The following is a 21488-nucleotide window of genomic DNA, read 5'->3' as shown; positions in this document are numbered from 1 at the left end:
TACAATAAAATCCTACATAAAAATTGATCACATTAATATGTATAAGAGTAAAAGTTGTTAATCTCCTAAATAACTGCGAATTATTAATCTTCTAAATAAATGCAAACATGTTTAGAAAAATGTACAATTTTGATTTTATAATTTCAATAAAAACAAATTGTGATGCATCACATTATTTCACATTTTAATGGATGTGGCAGTCCATCGGGCTCACCAAGACAAATTTATTAGCAGTGTTAGAATTTGAAAAGAAAGAAACGTTATGATTATGAAAATGACCAAAGAATATAGCAGGAAAACCAAGAAAGAAGAAAGAAGCAATACCGAAGTTTGAAAAGGAACCAGAATGGGAGTATAATCATTATAAAGTTGATGACATAAAAACAAAGAGAAAAGGACAGCCTAATAATTTTGAACCATAACAATCCAACTGTGAATCTCTAGTAAAATAGAATTTATAGGCAAAAAGAACTGCAAAAAAATAGTGAATCACATAGAATAGTAATCATATATTGGCAGTAATAGTAGTATCATCTTTGTGTTTTAATTTTTTTTCACTTCTACTGATATCTGATAAATAAGAATCATGGATGTTTTGGGTTTACAACATGATATTTTGATATATGCATACATTGTGAAATGATGACTATAATTAACACACCCATGATGTCACATGACTTAAGTTTTCTTTAATCTTTTTGTGGTAGGGCAAAACTTATCAGAAGTATACAATACATCAAAAGTCATAATAGCTACCATGCTATCGACTCCAGAATTATTTCACTTGTATATGAAACTTGCTACTCTTGGACAAACATATCTAGTTTCCCACTTTCCAGCCATGACAACCATCATTCTTCTATATGTCTCTGTAAATGTGAAGATTTAGTGTTCACATATAAATGACATCTTGCAGTATTTGTCTTCTATGTTCAGCTTATATCATTTAGCATAATGTCCACCAAGTTGACCCAGGTTGTGCAAATGATAAGCTCTCTTACCTTGAAGAACCATAGAAACACAGTACCTGCATCTGGGAACAGGACTGGGAGATGCTGGTGAGGAATTCGTCATATCTTTTTTCAGGTTTATCATCTTGCAAGGGCTACATTGTAATATTCATACTCATTATTTATTCATATTTGTTTTTTAAAAAATAAAACTACTGAACTAAAATTATTAATTTTAGTGAGTAAAAAAAATTAAAAAGAAACACATATAGCACTTAACTACTTTAATATAAATGATAGTAGAATGAAACAGACATTATTATTACTGTGTGTATATATGTGAATGCATGACCAATGTGATTCTGCAACCTGTATACTCAGAAAAATGAGAAATTATATCCCATCTGATTCAAATGTATGATATGTCAAGGTCATTGTACTGTCATGTGTAACTAATTGAAATAAATTTTAAAAAAAGAAGACATAAGAAGATCATTCTGAGTTTGATGATATGAATTTAATGTATATGCCTGCCACACCATCAGCTGTCTTTTAAGTGATGGATTCTTTCAAATATTAGAAAAAAAAATTCAACCATATTTATGAAAAGACAGAATGAAGTTTTTATTATATTTTTACTTTTCAGGCATAGTTCTTAAATACAAACAATCTATTTTAAGGGAGAAGAACTCAGATATCATTATAATGTTTATAAGATTACATATTAATCAATTACTTTATATTCTAATAGTACAACTCTGTCTAATTTGTCATCTAATAAAGTTCTTAAATTCTCAAAAACGTATAAAAAATTAAAAATGAGAAATGACAACATAATTACTAAAGATACACTGAAAATTAAATATGCATATAATACTATAAAAATTTTATTAATAAATAGATTGCATATTTCTATTGACTTCATAGTATATGTGCACCATAAATTCCTAGGTCCCTTGATAAACAAGACACTACAGAATGAAAAATACACTGGGGAAATATGTTATTGTCAGACTTATAATTTATTCTTTAATTATGTTTAACAAAAATTCCTTATTAAATCAGTATCGGTTTTAAGTTTGAAATGAATAATGTATCCTAAAGAGACAGTTAAATAGTGAAATGTTTCTCTTTGTAGTGGGAGACTCAATGATTCCTACCTTATGTGATTTATTTTCCAAAGTTTCCTCATAGCATTTGTCATTTCTGAGTTTCTCAGGGTGTAGATAAAGGGGTTCAACATGGGGGTTATGACTGTGTAAAACACAGTCAATGACTTGTCAATGGGGAAAGTCTTCACTGGTCTTGCATACATGAAAATACAGGGGACAAAGAAGAAGACAACCACTGTGATGTGGGAGCCACAGGTGGAGAGAGCTTTCCGCCTCCCTTCTTGACTCAGGTTTTTCAGAGAGTGGAAGATGACTGCATATGACACCAGTAAGAGCAGAAACACAATAGAGCACATCAGTCCCCCATTGGCAATCACTAAGAGGCCAGTGACATAGGTGTCAACACAGACAAGTTGTAATAAGGGGTACATGTCACACATAAAGTGGTCAATGACATTGGGGCCACAGAATGGGAGCCCATAAATAGTGACAAGCTGAATTACTGAATGCAGAAAACCTCCAGCCCTGGAAACTATCAGCAGCACAACACACACCCATGGCTTCATGATAATCAAATAATGCAAAGGCTTACAGATGGCCACAGAAAGATCATAAGCCATCACCAAAAGAAGACAGATCTCTGACCCACCTAGAAGGTGTTCTGCAAAGAGCTGTAACATGCAAAACTTGAAATATATGATAACTTCTCCTAAGAACAAATTTGAAATTAATTTTGGGGAAATAATTGATGAATAAATGATATCCAAAAATGATAAGTTAGCAAGAAAGAAGTACAATGGAGAGTCCAGGGTCTTACTGAAGGTTACAGTTAGGACAATGAGCAGGTTCCCTAGCATGGTCAAAATGTAAAAGAACAGGAATATAACAAAAAGTACTTTCTGTTCCTTGGGATTTTGTGTGAGGCCCAAGAGGACAAAGTAAGTTACATTGTTCCTATGTTCCATCTGTTCTTTCATTGATGCAGATTTCAGAGAATAAAGTAGTTTACCTGTAAAACAATGGAAAAAATCCTCAGACACATCATAGCACTTTTATTCATCTGCCATATAGGTTTTAAGGCTCTACTACTGTCAGACTACCTGTAGTAGCTATCTGGATTACCAAGTAAAATAATACAAGGTTTACTTCCCTAAGTTATTTGATATGTACCTATGTGATTCAACTTTTAAAGATCAAATTGAGAAATGTGCTGATAAAATATTTATTGATTCCATGCTATCGATTCACAGTGCTTCAATTCTAAACCTTTTATGATTTGGAAAATTGTTTCAGAGAAAGTTACTATTCATATGTGTTTTAAAATGTGAAATAATTAGAAGGATCGAAAATTGCATTATGTATAAAAGTTATAGAGTGTAATACTGATAATAATACTAATAATTTTCATATGAAGAATGGATAAAATCAATTACTAATGGAAGACTATAAACCACCATCACTGTATCAATATTGGTACTGAGACTTTAGAAAATGATGCCCTTCCTACACTTTCTTTGGCCCTCAGGTCCACTGGAAATGTCACCCCTAAGCATCTTTTCATTCATATTTCCAGGAACATTGTGCTTTCAGTGATGTCTCTGTGCTCCAAAGGACATCCCATCTCCACTGCTCTCCTCTTTCCTTGTTGAGCCCTCTCCAGCATCATCTATCAGTGTTCACATTTCTACCCACCAACTCTTCCAGGCCATCTGGGCTCTTTCTATGATGATTCTCAAACATCTCCCAACATGTATCCATTAATCACACAAAGCTGGTTTTTTTATACTGGACATTTATTGCGGGAGCACCCACTTCCTGGCACCAAAAACTATCTTTATCTGCTAAAGCTACTGTTTTTTTTTTTTGTTTTTTTTTTTTTTTTTTTTTTTTTTAAGATGAACGTGTTGTCTCAGAGCCTTGCAGCTAGACATTCAAAATAAAGGTATGGGCAGAAGTGGATCCCTCAGAAGACCATGAGGGAAAGTCCAGCTCTGTCCTTGGCTTGAAGATGTCCAGATTGTGTTCGTGTGTCATTCTCCCTGAATTCAAATTTTCTCTTCCAATAGAATACCAGTTACATGTGATTGAAACACAACCTAATAAAATTTTATAACTGATGACCTTTATAAACTCCCTATTTCCAAACAAAGCTGTGGTACTTTAAGTAGGTAGGACCTCAACATATAAATTATATGGTAGGAAAAAATAAAACCATAATAATTTCATATGAGAAACTGAAAAAACAATAATTATCACATTCTCAGCTTGCTAAATCCCTGAAATCTGGAGTCTTTGGTTGAATATTCCATGTTATCCTAACCTATAAATACGTAAAACACTTTGTGTATCTTCAACATTATCACATCTCCTAGTTTTCATGCTGGTATCTGCAACTATTTCATTGACATCTTCACTTAGATATCCTTTTAGTATTTATAAAAGTAAATATTTTATTTTTCACAATAACTCTAGATTTTGTCTAGATTAAATTCTAGATTTTGCTAATTAAAGGGTACTTCTTTCTGTCTTATCCTTCAGGTCAAATTCTGACAGTGTTCAACCTTCCTTTATTCTTCTTACATTGCTTATTTATACATTTATTAAGTCCTCTTGGCTTTGTATTTATAACATCTTCTAAATGTGATCATTCTCATTCCATCTCCTTACATCCCCTGTCAACTGCAAGAGCCACCTGCCACATCTACCATTTGCTCTTGGACAGATGCTAATCTCAGAGACCAGAAGCAGACACCACAAATTTGGAAGTAACAGTGATTATTTTAAAAAAGTGTGTGATACATTCATTCTTTTCATTTTTCCAACAAATAAGTGTTCATAGAAAGCTATATCCAGTCACACTGTTCACATGAGGTGAACTTCCAGCCATCACTGAGTGTCCATTAGCTCATTAAGGCTCAGGGTCTACACTAGAATCATGTCATTACAAAGAAATGTCCATGCTGAATGAGGAATCAGCTTTTTGCCTTAGGCCTTCTATTTTCCCAGCTGGAAGCAAAAGTACTGAAAATATAACATGGCTTCTAACATAAATTTTCATTTTTTGAATATATTTGTGGTAATCTTATACAATCTGAATAGCCACTTTCTGCCTCTAGAGGTTTTTATCCATACTTACATACTCAAGAGCTATATTTCTTGTGTAATGAAATATTCACACAATCTCCAAGTCTGATTTCTGCTACTCACTAAAAAGTTTTACCTTTGGGAGTTTGTCTACAATTTGAAGGAGTAAATTTTGTCTCACTAAGAAATATTGAGTAATCCCTCTTCCATCCAGCATGAACACAGAAAAATAAAAGCTTTCTTATTTTTGGAAAATGTATTTAAAATCACACAATCATGTTTATCCATTTTCTCTTGAGTGAAAATAATGAGCGAATGGGTAGTGTTCAAAGGAATTAAATTAAAATTTTCATATTAAGATGCTTAACTAAAAATGCAAACAAATAATTTCAACATAGGAATATCATATCTAGCATTAAAAAAAAAGTTTTCTAGGTCTTTTCTGGTAACTTTAACAAATACCATTCAGCTTTTTAATCTGTTTCCTCTTGTCCTGGTAAGGCCAAACACTTGTGCTTCATATATGGATGGAGTATTCTTGAGCCTTTTCAAATGCTTAAGAATAATGAACCTTTTTATTTTTTTAAAAAAAAAAATTATAACTGTTACTAAGAGAACATTGCTTTCACCTGGCAGGGACAAAGATCACTAAAGATATTATACCATAGACACATTAATTATGAATCCCCGAAGCTGGAACATGCCCAAGCTGATTCTTGCTTAATTACACTCCCTGGGGATCTCCATATACTCTTAAAATAACATTTATGTGTCAAGATGCAATACAGAAAACACCTAACTAGAGTAACAAGCATATAACCAGGAAAAAGAGTTTCAGAAACATTATGGCATGGATAATTAAGATAAAATATCATTTCCATTAGTTTATTTCAATGAGATTGAATTTATCACTTATTCCTTTTCTGTGCCAGAGCAAAATTTTCATTTTCTCTTTATAGAATCTTCATTTTTCTCCCTGAGTTTGAGATTAAATGTATTTAAAAGATTTATGCAGCTGTAGCAACTAGTTATTTATATACTTATTTTATTTATTTTTTGTTTTTCTACAAAATTAAAGAGCATTTTTGACTATTTGGTTTCAGATAACATGACATTAGATGATAATAAAATAGTTAATAAAACATGAGAAAGAATAAAAATGTAATCCTAACTGCATCAGCTTTACATCTTCTAGTAGAGCCACAGAATAATAGTAACTAAAAATAGGAGCGTCAATCTCTGATTGGATAATAGGTTATTGTGACAGAAAAAAAGTGAATGACACAATTTTGAATAAAGTGATTGGATAAGGCCTTTTTAAATGTTATATTTAAACTAAAGTCCAAGGATGAGAAGTCAGTTGCCCCTATGGGTACGTGGTCACTTGTGGGAAGATGTAATGTGGAAGAGAGCTGGGCGATTTCAATGCTGTGCTGTCATTGAACCTGAATGGAGGAAGACAGGGAGAGGACAGAACAATGTGAAGTTTTTAAGATATGAGCAAGATCCAAAGCCTGGAGTGACATCACAGATCTTATTAAGGAATTTGGACTACTTTTAAAGCTCTTTTCAAATTAGAGTAAAGAGGACTTCCTGTTAATTCAACAAAAAATCTCAACAATTAGCAAACCAAATCCAGCAAAATGGAAGAAGAATTGCACATCACGACTAACCAAAATTATTTCAGATAAACAAGCCTGGTTCAACATTCAAAAATCAATTAACCTATTACTTCATAACATAGGATAAAAAAAGAAAAATCACAGGATTATATCAATATTTACAGAAAAGATATTTAATAAAATTCTAACACCTTCACTATAAGGACATTCTGTAAACTATGGATAAAAGGAAAGTTTCCAAAGTTCAAAAAAGAGCATTTTCAAAGCAAAGAAAAACTGACATCATCTTTAATAGTGAGAGTCTAGGAGCTTTCCTGGTGAGGTCAGTTTTAGTCAGCTTTTGCGTTGCTATAACCAAACCTATGTCTTTCTGTCACACCCTACCTGTCTAGAGTTATTGCCCAGTTACTCCATGTCAATGGATTATTCCACTGATTATATCAAGACTCACATGAGCTAATCATTGCACCTCCTAATATTCTTGCATTGTCTTACACAGGAGATTGGGCAGGACGCCTCATATCTAAACCATAGCAATCAGGAACAAGGGAAGGATGTTCCTCTTAACTGCTTTTCAACATTATACTCAAGTCCCAGCCAATACAATAAGACAAGGGAAAATAGTTATGCTAATTAGAAGAATAAAACTTTCCTTCTTTGCTGTTGACATCATCTATGCAGAAAATCCCAAATAATTCTATAAACGATTAGTGTAAAGCTGAAATACAAAAGGATAATGTGCAGATATCAATGACTTTCCTGTATGTCAGCAATGCACAAGTGAAAGTTGACTTAAAAACACAGTAACATTTACTCTAGTACTCTCCAAAATGAAATGCTTAGGTATAGTCTTAATAAAATATGTACAAGATCTCTCTGAGGGCAATTACAATGGTATGTGAAAACACATCTCCTGCTCATACACATTGTCAAGGTAAGTTATCCCAAGATTGGTCTTTTCTACAATCAAAATCTTATGACCTTATTTTATAGATGTTGACAAGCTAATTATGAAGTTTACATTCTGAGGCAAAGATACCAAAGGGGTAGCACCATGCCAAGGGTGGTGTTTTTTGAAGAAAAAATTTGGACCGTGAACACTACCTGAGATCAAGATTTGCCACAAAGCTATGTAATCAAAACATTCAGTGTTGGTGAAAGAGAATAGAAGGTGATCTCAGAGGAGACAAATATATTGCCCATTTTAGAAGACAGGTTGACAGTTTTTCATGTACTAATGCTCTTACCATGCAATCAAGCAATTGGGCTCCCTAGTATTCATCCAAATGAACTAAAAGCTTATGCTCACACAGAAACATGCACACGTGTTGTGTTTTGTCTTCTCTGTTTGTAACTGCCAGAACTCAGAAGCAAGAAAGATGGCATTTAGAGGCTCAACAATAAGGTAAGGACCATTATACAAAAAATATTATTTGTAACTAAAATAAATTCAGATACTGAACCATGGAAAGACCTAGAGAAAACTCAAAAGTATATTACCAAGTGAAGAAACCGGTCTAAAAAGTTGTGTGGTTGCAACTGTATGACTTTCAGAAAAGTCCAAAATTGTGAAAAAACAGTAAAAATTTTAGTAGTTATGAAGGATACAGGATTTTTATTTCAGTCAATTTTATCTGTATGATGCTTAAGAACATCATTACATGTTCTTCCAAAACTTTAGAAAGTACAACTCTGAAAACCAAGACAGGAAAATGTAAACTGGGAATCTTGGATGATATAATTTTGATTAATGAATTGTAAAAGGAAGCAATATGGTGGGGGAAGTTGAAAGTGTGTATTATGGTTTAAATGTGTCTCCTAAATGGCAGGTGGTAGAAATAATGCAGAAGTGTTGAGAGGTGAGATGCTTAGGAGAATCTTGATTAATCTGGATTAATGTTGTTGTCCTGGAGTGAGTTGATTATCTTAGGGGGAGGATGCCTGAAAAGGTGAGCTCAGTCCTCTCTTGCTGTCTCATTCTATACAGATTATCTTCAGATGTCAGTGCCATGTTCCTGGGTGTGGGAACCCATCCATGAACTGTGAGTGAACTAAAACAATGTTTAAGCCATTAGGCAGAAAATCCTGGTATGGAGAACTCCCAGCAGCAACCCCCTGGTTTGAGAATGCTTGGTCCGAGAATGCTTGGTCCATGCAGCTTCCTACCCAGCTCCATCACAAGTTCAGCACAGCATTGGAGATGGGGTGACCTATTGGAGCCACACAGCCTCTAGGAGATGGGTGTGGTTTGCCAAAATGCCAATCAACCTGTTTATTGCAAGGCCCCTGCCACATAGAGAAGCAAGACCTCCTCCTTCTGAAACATTCTCTCGGCCTTTGATGTACACCACTTAAATAAAGAATTGAGACCCTTTTTCAATTGTTCAGTTTCAGCTCCTATCAGGGCTGGAACACCTACAGGTGCTCCACTTTTTACAACTAATTTCTGACTGTCTCTATTTCTTACTAATTGGTTTCAGACATTTTTTTTTTTAAATTTCTCAGGCAGCTCACACTTCCTGAGAAGGAACTTTCCCTGGCAGGATGCTAGACACCCCACAATACTTGGGCTTCCCAGCTTCCAGAACCATGATAAAATTAGTCTCAGTTATTCTGTTAGAACAGCAGAAAATAGACCAAGGGAGAAACTGGAAAGGATGAGATTTCATAAAAAGATTGTAATTTCTGCTAAAATTTCAGTGAACCTAAAACTACTTTAAAAAATAAATAAATTTTCTTATTTTTCAAAACCATGGGAGACATTCAGCATCAGGAAGCTAGATCACCCAGAGCCATACAGATGGTGATGAGGTCTGCAAACAGATGGAGATACTAGGTGAGATTAAAAGATCAAAACATTGTCAATGTAGCCTAATGTGGATTTTAAGCAAGATTACACATAGGTCAAAGAGAGATGACTAGGGTTAGACTTCTTATGTATGATTTTGTAACTTTGAGAAAGCTACTTTAAATATACAGAATCCTCTTTTTTTCCTGCCATAAGTGGAACAATTTATAAATCAAGAAGTTTTGATAACACAGCATAATGTATGAACTATTCACACAGCATCTATGAGATCAATAGTAATGTATAATATGCTTTTTAGTTTGTTTTTATGAGAGTATTAACCATGCCTGAATGTTTTAAGATAAATCTAGATATGTCTAGAGTGAGATTTCTGGTAGAAACAAATTCTTACTTTCTATTTGCTACTTCTCAAAGTCCTGTTTTTAAAAGTTCTTTGGTAAAAGAGTAATAGAAATTAAAATCCAAAATATGTAAAATGATTCAAATAAAAAAATATTTAAAACAATGGGGTTTTAGCTCAGTGCTCTAAGTAAAACTTAGAAGAGTTTATTTTGTTTAAAAAGAAATGAAAGATTAAATATCATTTCAATTAAAACTGTTAGAAATAGAGATAAAATAGGTTTCCTCCATTAGAAAATATAGTCAAAACTATTATATGTTTGCTAGTCTCTTTTCCATTACTGTGACAAATATCAAAATTTTATTGTGGACCACAGTTTTAATGTTTTAGGCCATGACTGAGTTGTCTCTTTGCTTTGGGCCTTTGGAGACCATGTGCTGGAGCAAACTGTTCAGTTCATTTCAAAAAAAAAAAAAAAAGAAGAGAAAGTAAGGGATCAGTTTCCACAATCTTCTTTTAGAGCTTGCTTCCCAATGACCTAAAACGTACTACTACCTCTCACCTCTAAAAGTTTTAACCACCTTCCATTAGTACCCTGCCGAGGACCAAGTCTTTAATAAATAAGCATGTGGGGAGCACTCCATATTCAAAATACAGCAATACCTATGGTCTCATTGGTTGGATTAAAAATAAGAACAATATGAGAAAATGAATAAATTACTCTTAATTCTAATTATTAAAAAATAATGGAGGAACAAATTTCAAATTTGACACAAAGAATACGAAAAAAGATTTTTTTAAATATTTAGCATTTTTACCAACTCTAAAAATGGAGGCGTCTGGATTAAGTAAAATAAATCATAATCTGAATTAAATAAATGATTCCCCAGGAAAATGGAAACTACCAAAACTTTAAATCTATTCCTTACTTTATACTTAAGGTGTGTTTGTAGAGGCAGCATATAAGAAAGTCTTAGTTTTCTTACAGTCTGTAATCTCTGCATTTTAATGTAATATTTAGACCATTTACATTGATGTAAATATTGGTATGGTTAATTCAAACATCATCATTTTTTAAGAGTTCTGTATGTTCTTTATTATTTTCCTTTTTTATACTTATTTTGGATTATTTATGTCTCTTTTCCTATTTATTTCCTTTGATCACCTATTAAACATAATTATTTATTTAAGTTTTGGGGGTTGGGTTAAAATTACACAATATGGTTACATTACTATTATTTAATAATCATATTTTAAAGAGATTGAAATCAGAAAACTCTTGTTTGCTCATGCACTTATTATTTCTGGTAATCTGTTTTCTGTTCACAAACTCATATTTCTAACTGGTATAATTTTCCATCCATATGAATGACTTCCTTTAACACCCTTTTTAATTGTCTTCAATCCTTTAATTGTCTTCATTAGTGCATATAGTTATATGATATTTTTATGATGAGAACACTTATCTATGCTCTTATCAAGTGTCAAGTATATAATATTACTAACAATATAATATTATTAACTATACCTATAGTACTACCATTATCATGCATGATAGCTATAGTTAATACTACACCAGAAATAACATAGATAACAGAAGACATTTTCCAGTCTAATGTACTTTACAATTTTTAAAAATCATCATTGTTTCCTCTCCCTCCAGCCTGTGATAACCAACATTCTACTCTCTGCCCCAGGACTGTGTCTACTTTTGATTCTATATATAAATGATATTATGCAGTATTTGTCTTTCTGTGTCTAGCCTACATCACTTAGCATAATGTCCTCAAATTTCTCCCAAGTTGTCACAAATTATAAGACTCTTTACCTGAAGAAACAGAAAAAGAGTTTACTGCCTGCATCTGAGACCAGCACTGAGAGACCCTGATAATGGAGGGGCAGATTTCTATAAATTTTTTTGCGGGGCATACTGAGGCACTTAACCTCAACACTATTTTATATTTTATTTAGAGACACTGTCTTAATGAGTTTGCTTAGTGCCTCACTTTTCCTGAGAATGGCTCTGAACTCTACATTCTCTTGACTCAGCCTCCTGGGTCTCTGGAATTTCAGGAGTGCACCACTGTGCCCCACTCTACAATTTACCAAGTTGTGTGGGTTCTACTTTTAATGTTACTATCTGTTAAACGTTCCATTTTTTATTTTACAAAATAAAATTACTGGATTAAAATTTACATATACAACTAAAATAAAATGAAGGTAAGTTTACATAGCACTGAAATATTTAAACCTAATAAAAAGAAGCATCATAAAAAGAATTATAAAAATAAGATAAGGAACAACAAAGTAAGGGATAAGGATAAATACAAAAATTAAGTAACATCAGTGTAATGATTCCAAAAATTTATTCATTAAATTAGTACATGTTTTGATAGACTTTCTACCACATGTGCATTAGAACTTTCTAGTAGTGATAAACAGACATTATAGAGTTTACATTACAGTAGGGAAACTATTAGTGGCACAAATACATAGTTGATCCTTCACTTGTATTTACCAGGAATACTTTGGAAGGAAAGGAAGTTAGAATTCAAGTTTCACAAATGTTATGCTTCCTAAAAACACAGTTTTGTGATAAAATATCCTGCCTTATAGTGGGCAACTCACTCATTTACTAGCTGATATGACTTTTCCTCCCCAGAGTTTCTTCATAGCATTTGTCATCTCTGAGTTTCTCAGAGTGTAGATGAAGGGGTTCAGCATGGGGGTTATGACTGTGTAAAAGACACTCAATGACTTGTCAATGGGGAAAGTCTTGGCTGGTCGAGCATACATGAAAATACAGGGGACAAAGAAGAGGACAATCACAGTGATGTGGGAGCCACAGGTGGAGAGAGCTTTCCGCCTCCCCTCCTGATTCAGGTTCTTCAGAGAGTGGAAGATGACAGCATAAGACACGAGTAAGAGCAGAAACACAGTTGTGCAGATGAGTCCCCCATTGGCCATCACCAAGAGGCCAATGACATAAGTGTCAATACAGACAAGTTTCAATAAGGGATACATATCACATATGAAATGATCAATGACATTGGGGCCACAGAATGGGAGCCCATAAATAGTGCCCAACTGAATTACTGAGTGCAAAAAACCTCCAACCCAAGAAACTACCAGCAGCACAACACATACCCATGGCCTCATGATAACCAAATAGTGCAGGGGCTTACAGATGGCCACATAGCGGTCATAGGCCATCACCAACAGAAGAAATACCTCTGCCCCAGCAAAAAAGTGTCCTGTAAAAAGCTGGGTCATACAATTCTTGAAGGATATGATATTTTCTCTAAAGAACCAGTGGAAAATCATTTGGGGGGAAATAACTGTAGAATAAATTGCATCCATAAAAGATAAGCTAGCAAGAAAGAAGTACATTGGTGAGCCCAGGGTCTTGCTGAAGGTTATGGTCATCACAATGAGCAGATTTCCCACCATGGTCAAGATGTAGAAAAGCAAGAACATAACAAAAAGTACTTTCTGCACCTTTGGATTTTGTGTGAGGCCCAAGAGGACAAAGTAAGTTACATTGTTCCTATGTTCCATCTAGTCTTTTATTGGTGCTGATTCCAGATACTAAAGCAGTTCACCTAAAAAACAAAAAAGAAGAAATTCCTTAGAAGTATTATAATTTCAGTCTTCATTCATTAATCCTCTAAAATATGTATGAGAAGCATCAATTTGTGGCAAGCTATCTGTTGCACATATCAGGCACAGTGAAGTAAGATAGCATTTCCTTCCCCAAGTGATTCCATATGTAGTGATGGGATCAAGATTTAATGTAAAACATGATCGTGGTCATAATAAGTGAATTATTCATGTCATGCCATAAGTTCATTGTGCTGCAATTGATAAATCAACTGGATTATGGCAAGACTTCTCACAGGAAGCCATACTTTATGCAATTAAAGGAGGTGGGAAATAACAAAAAGGAATGAAAAATGAATTTCATGAGAAAATGCACCCCACATGATGTCACAAAGGTGTAATACCAGAGATTCACTTAAAGTCATTTTTATATTCATAGTGGCTAAAATAAAATGTAAAACGATAGACCAAAAGTCAGTACATTCATTTCTAGTTCTATGACTGTAAATCATTAACAATGACAGCTTTTCCTTCCCTCTCCAATCATCTCTTATCCCCTGGACACCTCAACCAGAAGTACCCTGCCATTCATATTTCTAGGAGGATTCTGTTCGTGATGATGTGTGTGTTCTCTAGCACATGAGAGGCTTTCTGTGCAGTACTCCTTTTCTCTTTCAGATCCCTCACCAGAACCACCTTTTGATGTTCATAGTTACACCCGTAGTCTCTTCATAGAGGCTCTTTCTATCATGAATCACAACTCTTCCCCAACCATCTACCCATTACCCATCCCAGAGCTACTTCTACTCTTGGAGGTATTTTTGTAGCTGCACCCCACTTCCCAGTAGCAAAATCCATATTCTCTTGTTAGAGCTGCTGTAATAAAACAGCACAAACTGGTTAACAGAAATCTGTTGTTTCAGAGTTTGACATGCCATAAATTCAAACTCAAGACCTGTGCTGTATTGGTTCCTTCAGAAGATATTGAGGAAAAGCACTGACCCAGGCCTTTCTCCTTGGCTCACAGATACCAGTTTTGTGTTCACGTGTTGTCCTCCCTACATCCAAACTTTCCCTTCTCATAGGACATCAATCCTATTGGAATAATGACCACCCTAATGAACTTATTTTAACTTCTTGATCTCTGCAAAGAACCTACACACAAAACATTCACATCATGTAGTAGTGAAGGGTAGGGCCTCAACATGCATTAGAGGAAAAAGTAGGGGTAACTGAACTAAATAAAACAAGAGTTGTTTCATGTAACACAATGTGTGATTAGTAGTTGACACATTTTCATGTGTACTACCGAGTAGTTGAATCCTCCTTTTAGGGTCTTTACTTAGACATTCCCCATTTTCTTTTTTTTAAAGAGAGAGACACAGAGAGAGAGAGAATTTTAATATTTATTTTTTAGTTTTCGGCGGACACAACGTCTTTGTATGTGGTGCTGAGGATCGAACCCAGGCCGCACGCATGCCAGGCGAGCTTGCTACCGCTTGAGCCACATCCCCAGCCCACATTCCCCATTTTCCTAACCTGCAAATTCTGGAAGAACCAGGGAATTGTCTGTCTTCACCACTGTCTCTCTCTTAACTTAAAAGGGTATCTGCAACTATTTAATTCACATCTCCAACTGTATATCCAATTATTATTTACAAAAGTGAATTTTTAATTATTTTTTCATGATAAATCTATTCTTTCTGAGGATTCCTTTATCTAATAAAATGGCTTCTCCTTCCACTCAACTTTTTAGTCCCAATTCTGACATTTTGACACAAAATGGACACCCATTCATTATTCCTTTCATGTTATTTATTTATACACTTAACAAACTCTCTTGCCTTAGTAGATATACTGTAAATCTGATCATTCCCACTGCAACCAACTACATGCCTGATCTACTGCAACAGCCACTTGCCAATTCTTTCTACGTTCATCTTGTACTTTAACAAGCCATTTTCCAAAAGCAACACAAATTGTCTTTTTAATCTTCTTCAGATCATACCACTTCCTTCCTCAAAATCCTACAGGAGATTTTTATCATACACTCAATTATATATTCATCACCTCCCTGACTTTAAATTACACAATTCTGTTACCTCCCCAAATTCATCTCTTACAATTCTCCATGCTCATCTGCTCCAGTCTTTCACTAGTGCTCAAATATCCCTAATGATTTTCCACCACTGTATTTCCATCTATTTTTTAGGAGACCCTAACTTCAGAAACCACATAAGCACAAACTCTAAAATAAAGGTATATATTGAAGAAAGGTGTGTTCTACATGCAATCTTTCATTTGTTTATTCAACCAACTAGTGTGTACATACCACTTACCTTCTGTCACATCAACCTAATTAGGTGAACTTCCAGGCATCACAAAGTGTTCACATTCTCATTAAAGCTGAGTCTGCACCAGGATTGTGTATTCAGTGGATGCAATCTTGGTGCTGACTGAGCAATTACCTTGTTACTTCTACTGTTCCAGATGAAGCACAAATCTTGAGGATAGAAAATGGTTGCAGAATTCATTCTTTTAATTTTTGAATTTATTCATGGCAACTCTCATTTATGAACTCATCAGCCATGATCTGCCTTCAGAAGTTTTTCCCACAATTTTAATTCTTGCAAATTCAAGTGATATAATTTCCTATGTACTGAAAATTACACACGATTTCAAATTCTAGTTTTTTCTATCAATCGTTAAGGTCTTACTTTTGGAATCTTGTCTGTAGTTTGAATGATGACTTTTTGCTTCATTAGTAAAGGGCTGGAAGTCCCTTTTCAACCCAGGATACACACAGAAGGAAAAAGTCTGTATTATTCCTGTTGATATATTTAAAACAACATCTATGTCTGTCCATTGTCACCAGAATCTTCTAAGTTTTGCAGAAAATCATTACCAGCATTGTAGATGTATTTCAAAGGAATTCCATGTTGAGAATACAAAAAGTAAAAACTTCCATAATAGCATAATTTCTCAAAAATGTAAACAAATCACATGTTCATGTAGGAAGATAACAACTAGCTTTTTTAAAAAAGGAATATTTTCTCTTTAAGTTCTCTTTCAGGAACGTTAGTAATAACTACCAGACAGCATTATTGTGATTCATATAGATCATGCTTTAAGCCTACTGAAGCATCTTTTTAAGTGATTATATCAGGCTTTAAAAGGACAGCATTTTTTACCTGACAAAAATTAAGATCACTATAGGTCTTATACCAGAAACCACAGTCATCCTGGAGTCCTGCAACTGGAATGTATCCAAAGCGAGTCTTCCTTAATCAGTTTCACTGGGAATTCCCACAAGTTTAAACATGTAAACATGCCAATAGATTAATTACATTATTATGGTCAAGAAAATGTAACAAAAGTATTTCAGAAACATGGGAAAATTGATAGAGTGACAATTGGCAAAAATAATACATCAGTTCATTTAGATGAACTGATGAACTTATCACTTATTACCACACTGCCAGATCAAGTTTTTTTCCCATTTATCTAATAAATGGGAATATTTTTTCAAGATTCATGTAGTTATGGTAACTAGTATTTATCTATCCATTTTTTTAAAAACAACCTTATAATATCTATTTATTTCATAGTGTATGCTGGAGATATAAAATTTAATGAAACGGAAGATCAGATCACTGATTGCATTGGGTTTATGTCTTGTAATACAGTCACAAATTAACAATGGGAACAACAAATTATAGTGAGTAGAACAAAGTAAATTTCAAGAAATGACAACAGCAAACCCTCAGGACATTACATATCCCATTAAGGAATTTGAAATTATTAAGGTTCTCTTCAAATGAGAGTAAGGGGGACTTCCAGTTTCTGGTTCAACAAAAATTCTCAAAAAAAAAAACATTAGCAAATTCAATCTGATAGTGTATAAAAGAATCAAACACCATGACCAACTGAGATATAGCCTTGATACATAAGGCTGGGATAGAATTCAAATACCAATTAATGCAATAAATTAAAACAAAGAACAAGGATTAAAAAATCTCATGGCTATATTAACAGTTGCACTTAAAGCATTTTAAAAATTCAACACTCACCTGTTTAAAAAACGAATTCTCAGTAAACTAGGAATAGAAGAAAATTTCCTAAACTTAATAAAGCAAACCTACAAAACAGCCTATAATTGATACCATCCTCAGCAGTAAGAAACCAGAAAGCTTCGTTGTAAGGTAAGGTACAGGCAAAGATTCTTCCTCTCACCACTGCTTTTCAACATTGTACTGCCAGTGCTCACAAATGTGATCAGGCACAATATCGAAAGAAATGCATGCTTATTTAATAAATCCATCTTTGTTTAAAAATAACATGATAATCTATGAAGACTTTATTAAAAAAAAACAATCAAAAGTGTACAAAAATCTGCTGGGCATGATGATGCATGCCTATAATCCCAGCAACTTCAAAGGATCAGCCAGGAGGATCTTGGGTTCAAAGCCAGCCTCAGCAACGAGGAGATGCTAAGCAACTCAGTGAGACCCTGTCTCTAAATAAAATACAAAATAGGGCTGGGGATGCAGCTCAGTGTGGTTGAGTGCCCCCGAGTTCAATCCCTAGTACAAAAAAAAAAGTGTAAAAACTCTGGAATAAGTGATTACAGCAAAGCTACAGGATATAAGGTTAAAGTGTACAAACGGCATTCCTTTTCCTATACAGCAGCCACAAACAAGAGGATGCTGAAATTAAATACCATTTACTTTAATACTTTCCAACATGGAATACTTAAGCATATATTTAACAAAATATGTTACAAGATCTATATAAGGAAAATATCAAAGCATGGATGAGACTTACTAACTGTTCATGGAAAGAAAGATTCAAACAGCATCACTAAGAGGTTAATTCTTCCCAGCTAGATCTTCAGAACAAATGAAATTCCAATCAAACTATCACATTATTTAGTAGATGTTGACAAGTTAATTCTGAGGTTCACATGGTGAGGCAAAAGGCTCAGAATGAGCAACCCAATACTGAGGGTAAGAATAAAAATGGAGAATTAACAATACCCAATTTCAATACAGTATAAACTATGAAATCAAGACAGTGTAGTATTGAAGAAAGAGTAGACAAATAGAAAAAAGGATAGACAAAGATGTCAGCCTCTCTGGAAAACTGGCAGTTCTATATGAATCCAAGCACTCTCACCACACAGCCAAGTAACTGGGCACCTTTGCATTTATTCAAATGAGCCAAAAATGTAGCCCTTACACAAAGAGACACTCAAATGTTTATAAAATCCTTATTCATAGTTGCCAAAGCATCGAAGCTACAATGATGCTTTTCAGGACATGAGTGGATAAATAGACTGTGGTCCATCCAGATAATGAAATGTAATTCATTTATTTGAAAGAAATGAGCAACTGATTCAAGAGCAGACATAGAGGAAACCTCACAGGATATAGCTAAGTGAATGAGACCAGTCTGAAAAGGCTACATATTGTATGGCCCCAATCATATGACATTCTAGAAAGTGCAACAATATAGAGAAAGTGAAAACATCACTAGTTGTCAGGGGTTGGAGGAAGGGAGATGCCTGGGTGGATCACAGAAGATCACAGAAGACTTTTCTATGATACCACAATAGAGATGCATGTCTTATACATTTTTCCAAGTCCACAGAAAGCACAACATCAAGAATCAAGAGTGCACCCTGATGTAAAAAAAAAAAAAAAAAAAAAAAAGAACTTTGAAAGATACTGTCGTGTCATTACTGATTAATTAATTGTAATGGGGCTGGGGATGTGGCTCAAGCAGTAGCGAGCTCGCCTGGCATGCGTGCAGCCTGGGTTCGATCCTCAGCACCACATACCAACAAAGATGTTGTGTCCGCCGAGAACTAAAAATATATATATAAAAATAATAATAATTGTAATGTACCACCATGGTGTAGGAATTTAATAGTGTCTTCTATGGTTTAAGAGAGACCCATAAACTTCTTGAGCTAGAACAATGCAACAGTGTTGAGAGGTAGAACCCTCAAGGGAGGAGATAGCCACTGGGTTAATGCTGTTATTGTGGGAGTTGGTTGCTTATCACAAGAGCAGGTTCCTGACAAAGGTGAGCTCAGCCCTCCCTTGCTGTCTCATTCTTGCCCTCTCCTGCTTTTTCTACCGACTATCTCAAGATGCCTGTGCTCGGCTCTTGGGCTTCCAAGCTTCTGTGGACCCTAGGACAATTAACCTCTGTTCTTTATGAATTTATCAGCCTCAGTTATTCTATTATAGTTACAGAAATGGACTAAGAGAGTAGGGTAGGCTACCTTGTTGGGGACAGAGGTTATATATAAAGTCTTTCTGCTCACCTTTCTTTGATTGTAAAACTGCTCTAAAAATAAAGTTTGGTATGTTTTTAAAAAATTGTAAGATTTAATCAGAATTAGGAAGCATCCAAATATTAGGAGATAAGATAAATTTGGACCTGAACTTCAGTCAGACCAAAATGTGAGTTAAGATGGAGTAATAAAACCATTTTGAACATATCCTATTATGGATTTTAAATTGCAAGACTGCAAACAGGTTTTGAGACTTGGTTATGGTTAACTATCCTTCTTATTATTTTATAACTCTGAGAAAGTTTTTTAAACCTATAAACATCTTTCTTCTGTGAAATGAAAAGAATTATTGTAATTAAAGTTTTTATAATACATTAAAATATGTGTAGAGTGCTCATACAGTATCTGGTACACAGAAGTATCTAATATACTTTTATTTTGTTAAGTAAGAATACTTAACATGCCTTTTAAAATAATCTAGAAATAAATGACAAAGTGAATAGAAGCCAATTGTTATTTTTTTAGATATTAAAGCCAACAATCCCATCTTTAAAAACTGTTTTCTGAAAGAGAAAATTGAAACCAAAATTCTACTACGTACAGAATTCTTCAAAGGAAAACCCTATCTCAAACAATGTGATACAATTACCAGTGCTCAGAGGAAAATTCAAGGCCATAAGAGTTTACATTATTTAAAAAGTAAAGAAGAGACTAAGAAATTTTCAACTAAAAATGTTAGAAAAAAACCCATAAATTAGCCTAAGCTAAAATAGGTAGGAGAACAAAATAAGATAAAAATGATTTCCTCCATTAGAAAAACCTTAGAGCTATCATACCTGTTTGTTTTCCACTACTATAACAAGTCCCTGAGCTAACTCAACTTAATAACAGAAAAGGTTTATTTAGGCTCACCATTTTAGATATTTTAGTCCATCACCAATTAGCCTCTTTGCTTTGGGCTTTTGGTGAAGCAACACATCATAGTGGGGAACAAGATGCAGAGCAAATTGCCCACAGAACTTATGAAATACAAAAATGAAAGAGAGGAAGAGATCAGAGTTCCACAATCCTTTTCAAGAACAACCCCACCAGCCACCTAAAACCTCCCACGGTTGAACTTTACCTGTAGGCCTCACCTCTACACGTGTTAGCCATCTTCCAATAGCAAGGAACCAACTTCTGTGTGCATTTCTGGGACATTCCAGATTCAAATAATAGTAATATATGTTTGGTATTGGATCACAAGTTAATAACTAATGAGAAATTGAATAAGTCACTATCTATTCTAATTGCAATAGTGACAGAAGCACAAATCTCAAACTTAGAACTGACACAAAGAGACCAAAGAAAGTTTAAAAAATATGAGTTTTATCAATTATAATACAACGATAAATAACTGAATTAGCATCAAGTAAAATAAATTTTAATCTGAATTAAATTAATTATTTCACAGGAAGTTATGAACTACCAAAATTCCAAATATATTTGATGTCTTATATTTAAAGTGTGTTTCTTATAGGGGGAATATAAACGAGTCTTGTTATTCTATGGAGTCTGCAAACTTTGCATTCTATCATGGTATTTAGATCATTTACATTTTATGTACTTCGTGGTAAAGTTCATTTTAAACTTATCATCTTGCCATTTTTCTATGTGCTTTGTATGTTTTT

General features: G+C 34.1%; 2 protein-coding genes across 2 annotated transcripts; both read right to left on the bottom strand.

Annotated features, from left to right (window-relative positions):
- Positions 1 to 2106: 2106 nt before the first annotated feature.
- On the bottom strand, positions 2107 to 3027 carry LOC113177503 (olfactory receptor 4A47-like). Its single transcript, XM_077797542.1, has one exon. The coding sequence runs from the start codon at positions 3025 to 3027 to the stop codon at positions 2107 to 2109; it is 921 nt and encodes a 306-aa protein (XP_077653668.1).
- A 9518-nt stretch (positions 3028 to 12545) lies between these two features.
- Positions 12546 to 13478, bottom strand: LOC144254370 (olfactory receptor 4A47-like). The gene has a single exon (XM_077797454.1). The coding sequence runs from the start codon at positions 13473 to 13475 to the stop codon at positions 12546 to 12548; it is 930 nt and encodes a 309-aa protein (XP_077653580.1). The 5' UTR covers positions 13476 to 13478.
- Positions 13479 to 21488: the final 8010 nt, after the last annotated feature.

The sequence above is a fragment of the Urocitellus parryii genome, chromosome 4 (assembly GCF_045843805.1).
Source record: "Urocitellus parryii isolate mUroPar1 chromosome 4, mUroPar1.hap1, whole genome shotgun sequence".
NCBI classification, from domain to species: domain Eukaryota; kingdom Metazoa; phylum Chordata; class Mammalia; order Rodentia; family Sciuridae; genus Urocitellus; species Urocitellus parryii.
The sequence above is the reverse complement of the archived record's forward strand: the minus strand, read 5'-3'. Positions and strand labels throughout refer to the sequence as shown.